A 14,171-nucleotide genomic window follows, 5' to 3' on the forward strand; every position below is an offset into this window, starting at 1 on the left:
GACGATCACATATAACTCTAAAAATCGAACAGAAGTATTCAAAATAATTTCAGGGGAATTCTTCTGTCCTTTATATTTAATAAGAAGTACGGTATCTACAACACATCAATATATTAAGGATCTTGTTACTAGTACCTTCGTTTGTAAGACGTTATAATATCCATGATGCCAGCTGATACACGCCTCGTCGTAACAGAAACTTGAACAGTATCCGTCCAACTACTTGACAACACTTAACCATTCACTTTCATGATCAAGAACCAAAACAGGGTTTGCTGGTTTTGGATTTAAGGGACAAAATGCATTTACCTACCGATATTTGAAATTCTAAGTGAACGCTATAGCCTGTGTTCACAAGAACAAGATTTGAAACTTCTTCATTCCATAGGTTTCAAAATGGGTCAATACAAGCAGCGGACCAAAGTAGCATTGCAAACATTTTAGCGTTCCAAAAACTATTTACAATGCGCATTTTTGCTTACTAAATTATCCGGGCCTATAAAAGGTTCCAAAACCGACCTGTAAGTACCTTGCTGCTAGTTTTGCTTCTTCAATAACGACATCACATTTCCCAGGTTTCGCCGACTATTCTTTCTGCTCTAATCGTAATCTATGAAATTTCCCAATACTCTAACCCTGCCACGTTCCGTGAACCAGATGCTAACAGGTGTTCAGAGGATCAAAATGATATGAGAGAGAGAGAAGGGGGACTTCTGATCATAATGTATGTGCTAACAATAAATATGCATGTAGTCCATGGTTTTACAGTCTAATCACTCAATACAACATGGTGTACTCTACATGCTAATCAAAACAGGCATCCTTGGAAGATTCAAAATAGCAAGCTGTTCATTTACCTGGTGCACAGCTAATGAACAAAATTTCGTCTGAGGAACAATGGAAAACAAATTGGACATGTTGGCGATAGGCACGTTTGAGGGAATATTATTTTGGGAATGTAAGTTCTTGTGTGTCCTTCAGAATATACATAAGTATGGTTTGACAATATAAGGACGGCGATACCGACGAAGTCTTCCATACTTGTTTTGGCGGCCAAACCAGTTAGTGATCAAGCAGCCATGAAGCTATTTGCTCTTGTAGTTCTTGTCGTTCTCATTCAAGAGGTAAGATAGAGCATTATGATGATTCATTGAACCAATCAGCGTTTTCTTAGCCCGATAGAACACCTCATCTGCAGCACCTGAACAAGTGCATTCTTATCGCCAAATGTACGATTGTCAAGTTTTGAACTTTCCGTTGAAGTTTCTCAACCGTGCTTTTTAATATTTCACTCTTTTACATTAATACCACGCTTACATTTTTAAACTTGATTTATGCGGCCATTTCTCATAGAGTCGAGGTATTTCTTTCTGCTGATAATATTTTATTTCTTCAAAATCTGGATCATTAACTTTGGTCAAGTCGCACCAGATATATCCTCCAAGTACGCGAAATATCATGCAGATGAACAATACCATTGACATGAAAATGCTAAATCACCTTGAAAACTATCAGAAGCTTGATATACGATCAAAAGATATTGCAAGATTCATCAGACTTGATGCAGTCATTTCGAGAATGTTTGACTTAATGACAATTTACTCCTTATGTAGCATTAACTATGAAAACCATGCAAACAATAACACTGATTACGAACAGGAATCGGGAAAAGGAATCGTTGTCAAAGATTTTTTTCCAATCCGTGCGACCATTCTAGATGTAAAGCTCAAGCTGCAAATGTTCTCTACAAATGTAAATTAGTCGTTATAAATTTAAATAAGTCGTTTCTTAAAATCTGTCATTGCTGATACAGATAAAAGATAGAGTGTGTGTGTGTGTGTGTATCGCATATATCCCATGTATGTATGTATGTATGTATGTATGTATGTATTATATGTATGTATGTATGTGTGTATGTATGTATGTATGTATGTATGTATGTATGTATGTATGTATGTATGTATGTAGATGTATCCATGTATCTATCTATCTAGGTGAACACATACAACACCTTGGTCATATTCGACTTTAAACTGTGAAGGATGGAAAAGGGTCGACTTCTTGCCCCATCTCAATAACTTTGTTATGCCTTTTTTTCTGCTGTATATATTGTACTTTCATCTGTTAACTTGTTTGATGCCACACTATAAATAAGTTGAATATATTTTATCTACATAAGAAATAGTATGGCGTCCTAACTTTGTGCGTCATCGATGTAAATTGTCTGTAACACTTTTACACCATGTAAGATGCTTAGACCTGCTCTCAATTCAGTAAGTCAAGTGACACTTGATCTTTTTAACAGATATCTTGCCATCCAATGTATGGCGTTGGCGAAGACAACCAGCTTTACACTCGTAGCGTTAGGAACGGGTCTTGGAAAGCAACGGGCGAGAAAAGTTGCTGTGTTATTGCATCGGCCCAACTTCCGGATGGCTCCCTCGTTGGAGTTGGCACTGATAACAGAGTGTATACCAAGAGGACGGCAAACGTAGGAAACTGGGAAGGCCCCATCCCTCGGACCTGCTGTCTCCTAGACATAGACGTCTTAGAAGACGGCACTTTTGTCGGAGTCAACCAGAACAGAAGGCTGGTGAAACGCAAGTCCCTGACGGAAGGCGAATGGGAAATCGTGGAGAACGGCTGCTGCGTGAAGAACATAGCCGTGATGCCTGATGGGTCGATCCTCGGCCTGAGAAGGAAAGGAAACCTCGGCATCCGTGAGGGAGTGGAGGGCGAGTGGAACTTTTTGAAGTCGAGGAAACCACTGATGAAGGCCATCGCTGTCGAGCCTAGTGGCGTGATATACGGTGTGTGCGAAGAAACATGTGAGATGCGTGTTCTCGGTGAAGATGGAGAATGGGATGAGGAGCCTATCCCAAACAGTGAATGTATGATCCATATCAGATCTGAAGAAAATTTAGGTAAGATACGAAAGTTAAATCTTGCAGGAAAACTAATAATCTTAAGAAGCTGTCATTAGTCATCCTTTGAAATCCCATTTCATACAAATTCTCAGTGTACACTTACGCGCGTGCCCAGTTAACTGTTCATTACGCGTACTTGTAGCAGTCAGAAATTACGCTTGTACAAAGACAACACCGATACTGTCAGGAGCTGTAAATGAGAGTTTTAAATTAGCACCCTGTGTTCAAGATTGAAGAAGCAAGATACCGCCTCCATACATTACGGCCTCTTCTCAATAATTAGTTTATTGAAGCTAACATCTTTTATATGGACTCTCTGCTGTCAGCGTCATACAAACTTGTTTGCAATTGCTCCATTGCATTGAGACAGACAAAGTTTTGGGGAATTGAAATCAACTGCATTGATTTTCATAAACCTAAAGAGACTCTGTTATAAGAAGAACATTCTACGCAAGAAAATCCATTTTTAATCTTCAGACAACAGTCTGTGAGTCGCAACGACAGCATTTTTTTTATTTGGTTATCGTGTAAAAGAATAAACAATTTGTCTGAACAAGACCTGTGTTATGCATTACCATCAATCTTAAAAGTTCATTTATAACCCTGGCACAGCTGGTTTTGCCTTTGTACAAATATGATGTCTAACTGCATCATGTGGACTTAATCAACACTTAAGTGGTCACAGGTATTTGGATAACTGGAGTCTGAACGTGACAGCATGAATATGAAGACCGCTGTGCTAAACAATATTCGATAAATGACAAATAAAATAAGATGGGGTTGATAGGTACCGTTAAAGAAACAAAGCCGCGCCCTTTGACCTTTTCGTGTTGTCAAGGATACATAGAATTTTTCAAGAACTCACACAGAGTACAAAATAATGCCGATGCATGACTTCGAATAATGTCGAACATTACGTGTACCCCCTTTTGGTGAATGCATTATTTTGTTTGCCACCCGTGGATCTCATTCAAAGTTAGTTTCCTATGACAAGTAACAATGGCCTCTATGCTTATCTATATGAAAAACACCACCAATCAAGCTCTCATTGCAAAAAGCTTGCGTAAGGTTCAAACTTTAAGTGACAGTATATTTTAGTCATGGATGGCGAGAGTTGTTCACTGAACATAATTTAACGGTAGAGACCCTAAAATGCGTCATTGGATATTTAATAAAATACTGTAGAGTGTATTACTTGTAATCTGTTAGCAGTTTCAAAGATCAAAACTCAAGAGAGAGCGAACATTGGCTCTTTAGTGCGTCGGAGTTGCGATGACGATGGTGGTGATTACAAATTAAAAATCCTTTTTTCAATGCTCACTCTAACTGTACATAATCTGTCATTTTTTTTGTTTTCACAGCTCCACCACTCAATGATAAGGCTGCACACAGAACCTCCTACCTTGATTTAGAAAACACGTAAGCATACGACGAATATTATACTATTAATTTTTTCCCTTCGATAAATGTTTACGCACACACACACACACACACACACACACACACACACATATATAGACACGTTCGCACGCACACCCGGGCACACACACAGGCACACACACTCATACATGTGTGTATATATATATATGTATATATATATATATATATATATATATATATATATATATATATATATATATGTGTGTGTGTGTGTGTGTGTGTGTGTGTGTGTGTGTGTGTGTGTGTGTGTGTAATTTAATGTTTTAAACAAACCAATGAAACTAAGAAAACACTTAATCAATCATCGCACTTCGTTACATTATATCATTACAAACTTAAAGAATATTTAGCATTAAAACATTAACCGATAATTGTACTTCATTAAACTATTTCATTTAACATTTTAGCAATCAAATATTAACCATCTCTCTCTCTCTCTCTCTCTCTCTCTCTCTCTCTCTCTCTCTCTCTCTCTCTCTCTCTCTCTCTCTCTCTCTCTCTCCACAGATTGTAAGGTTCGCGAGTGACGCGAAATGAAAAGTATATATGTTCCCAAAGATCGTCAGTGCATAGCATAGGATGGCTTTTAATCTACGTAATGGGAAGGTGTAATAATGATTGTCAAAGGAATAAAAATAGATGTTAAAAGCGATATCATCAAGTGTGTTTTTTCTTTCTCTAAACCATTCAAGTAACTAGCGTATATTTGCCACGAAGTCTGTAACTTGTTTTTAGCTACTATAGATCTATAAGAAGTTATCGGAATGGTATTCGTCTGGTGTTCGTCGTCAGTCTGTCTGTGTGTCTGTCTGTCTGTCTGTCTGTCTGTATGTATGTATGTATGTATGTATGTATGTATGTATGTATGTATGTATGTATGTATGTATGTATGTATGTATGTATGTATGTATGTATGTATGTATGTATCTATGTATCTATGTATCTATGTATCTATGTATCTATGTATGTATCTATGTATGTATGTATGTATGTATGTATGTATGTATGTATGTATGTATGTATGTATGTATGTATGTATGTATGTATGTATGTATGTATGCATGCATGCATGCATGCATGCATGCATGTATGTATGTGTGTGTATGTATGTATAGTTTATATGTATGTATATATGTATGTATGTATGTATGTATGTATGTATGTATGTATGTATGTATGTATGTATCTATGTATCTATGTATCTATGTATCTATCTATATATGTATCTATGTATGTATGTATGTATGTATGTCCGTTTGTGAGCATGTCCGTCCACTCAAATAAATATTTTAAGAACCGCAGTAATAACATACTTGATATTTGTTATGTAGATGCGGCGTATGATTAAGGCAAAACATCTGTTTTTAGGTTTTCGATTTTGTAGAAAATATGCAAATTAGCTAAAAAAAGCTGGTTTCGGTAAAAAATCTTCTTCTTCTTCATGAACGCTGGTTGGACAGCTTTGATACTCGGTATACAGGTCCCTTTAGGGATGACCTTAATCAGATTTTTCCAAAATATGATGAAATGTGCAAGTTCATATTTTCAGGACAATTATTGTCATTTTGGTCCAAAATTCTTTTTAAAAAATCTTCTTCAAAACCATTTGTCAGACAGCTTTGATATTTGGTACACTGGTCCGCAGGGATTACCTTAGTTGCGTTTGTTGAAATTGTGATGAAATATGTAAATGTTTGGCAATTTTTGCCATTTTTGAAAAATCTCCTTCTTCAAAAGTTCTGGTCGGACAGCATTAAAATGTGGTATACAAGTCACCATGGATAACACAAGTATGATTTCTACAAAATATGCCCAAATCGTATTTTTTAGGCTTATTTTGTCATTTTGTCAGTTTGTTTTTTATCTTCAAAACCACTGGTCAGACTGCATTGATATTTGGTATACAGGTCCCTTCGGATGACCTTAGTGAGATAATTTTATACAGTTGGGAAATACACAATTTTGTAGTTTGGGCCAATTTTTTGCCGATTTAAACTCGGGGGGGGGATTTTGTATTTTTGCAGCCAATGTTTTAGCCTGCGACCTTAAATGACGTATCCAATCCCGGATACCCTGTAGTCATATTTGGTATCAATTTGTGTGAACAAATGACATATGGCAAGGTGCACCCTCTGTGAATACAGATCATAATATATTCGTCTTACCGGTAGTTCTACTTATTGTGTTAAAGGTATACAGTCACCTGTAATCTAACTATACCCATATATGGTCAAAGGGGCGTTCCTTAGTATTCAAAATGCCCATGTAAGGGCGCTGTTTTTAAAACGGCCACCCGCTTAAAATCTGTGATTGGTTAGATTTTCTCTTTCATGGTAACTGTGGCAAACTTGGAACAGGTGACAGTATACCTTTAAATCAACATAAACACAGCTGTCAGCAGTATTATAAAGAACAATCTCAACACGGTTTAGTGTTTTCTCGAGTATTTGTCAAGCATTTTTTATTCCAACAACTTTTAATCTACTTCCAGCGGATTTCAAATTTGGGATTTAAAAAACAAAGAAACGTTGGATTTTCTACCAAAGTGCAGCCGTGGATATTAACCTATGGAATACAGAGGAAATGTACAATGATGGCCTTATTTTCGAATTTTAGTTAAAAGCTTAGGATGTATTGATTGTCTTTAAAGACTGCCCGGTCAAAGTATACTTCCTATCATTGCAAATACAATATTTACAAGTTGTTCATCATAGAATCGCGTGGCGTTCTGTCACGCAATGTCTTCGTGTCTAAGCTATGCAATCCACACGTGCCGTTGTTGGTTTATGACCCAGGGGACGCATGTTTCATGTCTTTTCATGGTCTTAATGTTTATTTAGTACAGGAAACATGAAAGACTACCTTCATGAAATGCCATGTGTGCAGGTTTTTTACGTGTCACAAAACTTTCTTTCTTTGTTTCAATATTCATTACAATATATGCGTGCACGCACATTTACCCCGACGTGCGCACATTATAAATCTATGTTCTATCGTCTCAGTTTATGCGCACGTCCATGTTTAAGTGTTCTGGATTAGTTGTGTGTATCCTACATTCGTGTTATACACTCTAAGACTTAGTGCTTTCGCAAAAACGCCTACATAAGCAAAAAATAAAAAAAGTTGGATCCTTTGAATAAAGCCTTGAAAGAGTCAATTGGGGAAACTTTCGTTCATAACCAAATTATTCATTCCTGTGTAGCTATTACTATGTCTCTAACATTATCCAGCAATCTTCAGAAATCGAATAGGTCTACATTTCGGTGATCATAAGCTGTTTCTATGAACCTGACACATATTTTGGTTGTAGCTGATATGTTATCCATCGTTTTATTTGAGACAATGTCGTTTCATAGCTCATTTGTTTACAATGTATTTTGTCTTGACCAAAAAAAACGATGGATTGAAATCAATACCATTGTGGAATAGTATCCTGTCCAGCCGACATCTGAAAAATGAAGGAAAGTAGTTTATACGTGTACAACTCATGTTCAAAGGGTTACCGATAGGTTAAGGACTTCTCGGAAGAAATCTTACATAGCTGCAAGAAACTGCATTAACCCGGCCAATGGAACGACTGAGGGTCACGAGATTAAGCGCCGCCATGGTCACCAAACCGTCACAAATACCACTAACAGTTGGCTAATGCCACTCGCACTGCGATTTATAATCGATGTGTAATTTTTCTCGATTTGAATTTTTGTCTTCAAGTTAAACAAGTCAATGTCTTATTTTAGACGGCCTCCCGACATCTCTATCCACTACTGGAGTCTCGCTTATTAACTGTGTCTGAAAAATGACCCTGGTAGTTTTATATTCTGCCACGTTGTTCCCATTTTGGAAGTGCTATCTGTAATTAATTAACTAAGATTTTAAGCAAACGTACAAAAAATTTCAATTGAACTCCACTTCCTAATATTTGCACAGATTACAAAATAGAATATCTAGCCTATGCGAGGTGAAACGGATAGAATTAACTACGTGCCATTTTTCAACTATGTGATTGGTGGAATATAAGCGGAAATGACGTCAATGAAAATGCAGTTATCCCCCACGATAGCGGGGACAATGAAAGCGGTAACCATCACAGGCAAGGCCTAGCCGCGGGAGACACCAGGTTTGAGCGCGGTTTGCACACATCCTTTCAATTACTATAGAATTCAGGCCTTTTGTTTTTAACCACTGCAAACAACGGATTATGGAGAACAAAGAAAATATCATTTCGGATTTTAATAAAACCCTGAATATAAAAAGCGACATTTCTCTAAGATCTACGCACTTTGCGCCTTTCTGCAGAAAGTGAACCTTGAAAAATAATTGTTGACACGTTTCTGTCAAGATGAGAGCGTTGGTTGTTTTACTGAGCGTCGTGGCTCTAATTGATAAGGTAAGGTGCTCACAGTAAGGTTCTCTTGTACCCACCGACTTCAGAGATACTCTTCGTCTAGGTGTTACTAGTAACTGATAACACTTGTGCCAGCTTTTGGAGGATGGTGTTTCAAGTAGTTCCCTGAAAGACCAATGCTGGCTTACTTTCATTTCAAAGCAGAAAAGGAGCTGTTTAAAGTTATGACCACGGTCACTCCACAAACGGTGTGACGAAGCTATCGTCTGAACACCAATGGTAGCCTGATAGCACTGGGCGTCTCGCTCAAGTTCGTCTTATCTTCTTGGCCGTATATCATCTGAATAGAGAATTGTCATGCTTGGAAATGCAAGTATTTCGGACTTTGGTGATTGGGAAATGGAGGCGAGATTTGTGTACCATGTGTGCATACAGCAGATCAGCAAAGATATAGGAAATGCGGTTTTATTTGCACTTGGAATTCGTGTAACAAAACCGTTAGTTGGTAAACTTAGGGATAAAAATGATTTTGCGTGTGTCAGGTGTTAAATGAAGGTCGATAAGGGAACAGAATCGTTTGCTTTGGTGGTTGTGTAATACTGCCATCTCCTCAAGTTTCAAATCTCTTTACTAAACCATTACGATACCAAAGAACCCAAAACTGGTTTACGATAAACAAATTTGTTTTTAACAGCGTTCCGCAAAGAAGTGTCCACTGGTAATGTAAAGCTGCCTCTCCAATTACAGCTATACACTTTAAATCTCTTCATTTATACAATGCAATTTGATATATTCAAATGATCGTAAAGGCAACAAAATTACATATCTGGAAAATCTTGCACATTATTGCATAACTAGCACTTCCAAATGATCACTCGTGAAATTATATATCCAGACAACAGCCCAAAACTGAGGTACAGTGTCCTATCGTGTTCAATGAATTCACTAACTGCAAGCACTTGAAGTTACATTAAACGACCAAAGATAGTATAAACTACACGTATGCTTGACAACCCTTGGAGTTCCTAAGTAAATTGAATCATCGCTGTCAGACAATATCGATGCCACGCTTTACGTTTAATTATCTTTTCCTGATTTTATATTTTAAAGTCAACCATATTTAGCTTTTCAGCACAGTGTGTGTACGTGTAAAATGCAACGTGATCTTTCAGTTGAATTCTAGTCCGGACCAGAATTCACTTGTCAATAATAACAATGCAGTGCACACATGTATAGGTTGAGTTGACAAGCGGAATACAGTGTATCTCAATATGATTTTGTCAGTAGAACAAGAAATTGTGTATGACATTAAGGTAGAATGCGCCACGAGAACAGATATCCAAAATCTCAAAATTTCAATACTTTTCGGGTCTACCATTTGTGGGGCTAATTTTAAAGAAATTTGATTAATTAAACCTTTCACAGTTCGAAAATCGACTTTTACATTTTCCCCCGTAGAGTTAATACATTGAAGAGGGCCATTTTGAATTTCAAATTTCGGTAAATGTAATTTGTTCTGGTAATTTGTTTCTCTGGTGCCAAACTTTGCACGGTGACCCCTGACTTTATTCTTGATTTGGCAAGAAAATAGTTAAAAGTTTTACTGAGGAAAATTTGAGCAAAAATTTTAGTCTTTCACTTTCGAGGCGCATACTACCTTACGGGCAAAAAACAAAGTTACAACTACTGTAAATGTCAAACTTGACACCGGAACATAGAAAAAAATTAAAAGAAATGGTTCCTTCGTCACTGTATCCTGTTCTAAACTGTTTCTTCTATATTTTCTTGTAAGTCCTACAAACATTCGATCTTTAAATTTTAACATTGAGATATTGTGCTGTTCACATTTAGAATGTACTGTTCAACATGACAAACTACGTTTTGTAAATGGGCCCGTGCAAATGATGCTTAGTTGTGGAAAAAGAATTTCTCGATAGCTATGCTTTGTGACGTCATAAAAGGAGGCGCTCAGCAAAGTTGAAACTGTTCCGTGGAGAAACGAAGCTGACTTCGTCGACAGACGATTGCGACGAATTTACAATGTAGATAAAATTCAAATATTGTACAACGCTACTCTTCTTTTTCCACAAGTGTAATAAATAGAAAAACGTTCTCTTACATTCGGAATGTAAATTTCTGTATCAAAATTTGAGAGATTTCTTTCTGTTCAAAGACGTTGAATAGGAAGAAACAGCAAGGTTAATAGTCTTACTGATGGGAACATTTAATTGAATGGGGTTCTCCTCAAATGCTTCTGTGATCACTTCTCTATTGAGAGATACGATGTCATTACTTCATTTAAGTTCTTTGAATCAACTATTTCAGGGTCTGGGCGGTAGCCCCACGGCTATGATAGGCATCGGCGAGGACAACCGCATCTACACTCGAAGCAAGGAGAACGGGTCTTGGAAAGTGGCGTCCGGAGAAACGTGCTGCGTCATCGCCGTGGCACAAATGCCGGACGGATCTCTCCTAGGAGTCGGTGAAGACAACCAGCTGTACACCAAACAGAAACCCGGTGTCGGAGAATGGGAAGGCCCTGTCCCTCGTAGCTGCTGTCTCATTGACATTGCTGTAGCTGACGACGGTACCATCTTCGGCGTCAACCAGAAGAGGCGCTTGCTCGTGCGAGCCAACCTGGAGAGCGACTGGGTACAGCCGAGAAAGGCTTGCTGCACCAAGTCCGTCAACATCATGCCAGACGGCAGTCTCCTCGGACTGGCCAGGAACGGCAAACTGAGAATCCGCAGCGAAGTCGAAGGGAAATGGTCGTATTTCAAGTCACTCGGACCAAGGATGCGCGATGTCTCCGTCGATCCATCGGGCGCTATCTACGGCGTGAGTCCGGACACGTGTGGAGTTTACAAACTTGACGGCGAGGGTGGTACATGGGAAGAAGAATTACCGAGCAGCGAGTGCATGCTAAACATCGTCTCTACCGATGTGTTGGGTAAGAGAAACATGTATCGCATGAATCGCTCGGTTTTGGCTAAACTTTTCTCATTCAACCGCAATAGTCGGTCAAACACAAACCAACAGGGCTATGGTTCTTTGCTATAGGTCCGTAAAGTCTAGTGACTTTTATTAATCAGAGGCGTAACTCACACAGCATATGTGTTTTCAGGTTATGTAGTTGCAACCTGGTTATTAACTAATGATTCTCCGACGCGAAAATGGGAACCTTTGGTCATTTTATGTTCACCCGTCTAAAACGACGCCACCTTCGACTGACATTCACAGATTCGTGCGATCCCCATTACTTCTCGTTTACTCCACTGGCCTTCCTTTGAAATCTAAATTACAATGCGGTTTATCAATATTTAGAAGATATCTTAATTTATGCTTTTCTGTTCTTCGTTGTCTGCAGTTCCACCTAATATAGAGTCGTGAACAGAACGCTCAACATTGTAAGAAGAATTAACAGGTTGGTAAAGTTTTCTTATGTCGGAGTTTCTGTGAAATATGAACACGTGTTTTATTACAGTAATGTGTGCGCACTATCACATCTTGACTAAATTTAACGAACATTCCACAAAAAAATGTCTCTTGTAATCCTATCAAGTGAAATATTATTCAGCAAAAGCGCTTGGAAATCTGTTTGTACAACTGTCAAGCGTGTTTCCGCAATATCATCGAGTTACAACTTCGACTACGCATGCCCATCGTTTATGATCATGTGATAATTGATCCACGCACCATTTATATTCAAAGTATATGCATGCTCAACTTTCAAATTTTTTTTTTCACTTTCACACCTGGCCTTCAAATTATTGCCAATAGATGGTGAAAGAATAACCATGCACCTGAGTTGTCGTTACTGTTCTCTTTTCAGATTCCTATCTGCATTATCTGTGAAAGTTATTTACCGTTTATCATCACTTGTATCCTGCGTAGCGACTTACTTGAATTCAACAAACCTGCACGGAACGCGTGGCTGAGTTGTTTACAAAGTTCATTTCGGTGAATTGTGGATATCCAATTGAAGAATCTAAAACGTCTGATAATTAGAGGAAACTTTCGGCGCATGCATGAACGCTTCTTTGGAAGTTCTATGCCTTGTAACTTTAATTTATTCATTGGTTGAGTTCTTTTTATAAAATTTCGTCTTCTACTCCTAAACTCGTGTCAAAATTGAGTATTTAACTTGTTGCGTCACCAGTATGAGTGCAATATCTATGAGAACAACTGTGCTCTAATTTAAAGTTGGTTTAATTCTCTCTTGAGTATTTTTTGTTTTCCTTATGACCAATAATGTGAAAAAAAAACTTAATCCTGAAGTTTTCTGATACCAATAAACAATCTGTAATTACTAAACAAAGGGTCGGGAGTGTGAGTTTCTGTTTCAAATATTTTACGAGAAATCATCAAATCATCAAACCATCGACCTAAAGACCAGACAGTACGTACAAATATAGACTTGGTTCAAGTCTGTGATTTGTGAATGTTTGAGTGGAGTGAACGCGATGATTTGTGTTCTGTTTTCATTTGGAACGCGTGAGTGGGGTAAACTCGATGAGTGGGGTGTACGCTATACAGGGGAGTTTCTCCCGGAATCACGGCAGAAACTAACGCACTACTGCGCAGACTCAAAGGTAACGCGTTCAATCGACCTGGCCTACTAGTAGGCTGCCAAATTCCAAATAGGTTTGTGTGAATTAGGAGAGACACAAGAGAAACTGTTACAAATGACTTTATTTCTTAAAAATTCACCGACTTGAATCAAGTTTTGTACGAATATTAAAGATTCACCTTGAAAAGGCCATTCATGATTCTGGCTTTCATCTTTTTCCAAACTCAATAATGACAATTTTTAAAGTTCTGATAGCGCCCCAAGGAATCCTAAATAGATTCAACAATTGTGGATTAGCTGACAACACTAGCGCTCAAAACGACATCTCAAAGTTTCGAGCCAATCATACTTTTCTTACTTTATACAGAACAAACAAAAATATCATTGGATGTCACGGAACTTGTTGGACCAATTCATCAAATGTTTTCAGCAATAAAGATTATCTTCTGCGTTTTTTAATTCTCCTTCACTTGCTGTGTCAGTTGTAAAATTGCTACTCACCAAGCACTGTTCACCTAGCGTATCCCGTTTAAACTAAAGGGACTTGCCGTTTGTAAATGCCATGTAGAACGTAATAAGGGAAATGGGTGAAATATACTTTACCTCAGAATTTAGTTAGCGATGGAATGCAGAGACAAAGCCAATATAGTGCTAGAGATTCCAATGAAGCAATTATGGGACAGATAAGTGAGCGTATTGTTGCACGATCCACACATAATGATAAGACATTTTGTTTAGAAATTTGGTCATGAATAATTTCGTTTAAAAACACTGTTCTGGTGTTTGCCTCCCATATACCATCGCTTCATGAATGGACTGTTTTTGAAACACTTTGATGTCGTGTTTATGTGGTTTGCAGTATGTCTTAATGTAGGTATGAATAAAGAAT

General features: G+C 37.9%; 2 protein-coding genes across 2 annotated transcripts; both read left to right on the top strand.

Annotated features, from left to right (window-relative positions):
* The first annotated feature begins 981 nt into the window (after positions 1–981).
* On the top strand, positions 982–5,019 carry LOC139141420 (uncharacterized). The gene is made up of 4 exons (XM_070711046.1): positions 982–1,124; positions 2,306–2,924; positions 4,289–4,346; positions 4,875–5,019. The coding sequence occupies exons 1-4, from the start codon at positions 1,080–1,082 to the stop codon at positions 4,879–4,881; spliced, it is 729 nt and encodes a 242-aa protein (XP_070567147.1). The 5' UTR covers positions 982–1,079; the 3' UTR covers positions 4,882–5,019.
* A 3,601-nt stretch (positions 5,020–8,620) lies between these two features.
* LOC139141982 (uncharacterized) lies at positions 8,621–12,831 on the top strand. The gene is made up of 4 exons (XM_070711766.1): positions 8,621–8,754; positions 11,038–11,662; positions 12,080–12,136; positions 12,545–12,831. The coding sequence occupies exons 1-3, from the start codon at positions 8,707–8,709 to the stop codon at positions 12,100–12,102; spliced, it is 696 nt and encodes a 231-aa protein (XP_070567867.1). The 5' UTR covers positions 8,621–8,706; the 3' UTR covers positions 12,103–12,136; positions 12,545–12,831.
* Positions 12,832–14,171: the final 1,340 nt, after the last annotated feature.

Source organism: Ptychodera flava, chromosome 10 (genome assembly GCF_041260155.1).
Source record: "Ptychodera flava strain L36383 chromosome 10, AS_Pfla_20210202, whole genome shotgun sequence".
Lineage (NCBI taxonomy): Eukaryota > Metazoa > Hemichordata > Enteropneusta > Ptychoderidae > Ptychodera > Ptychodera flava.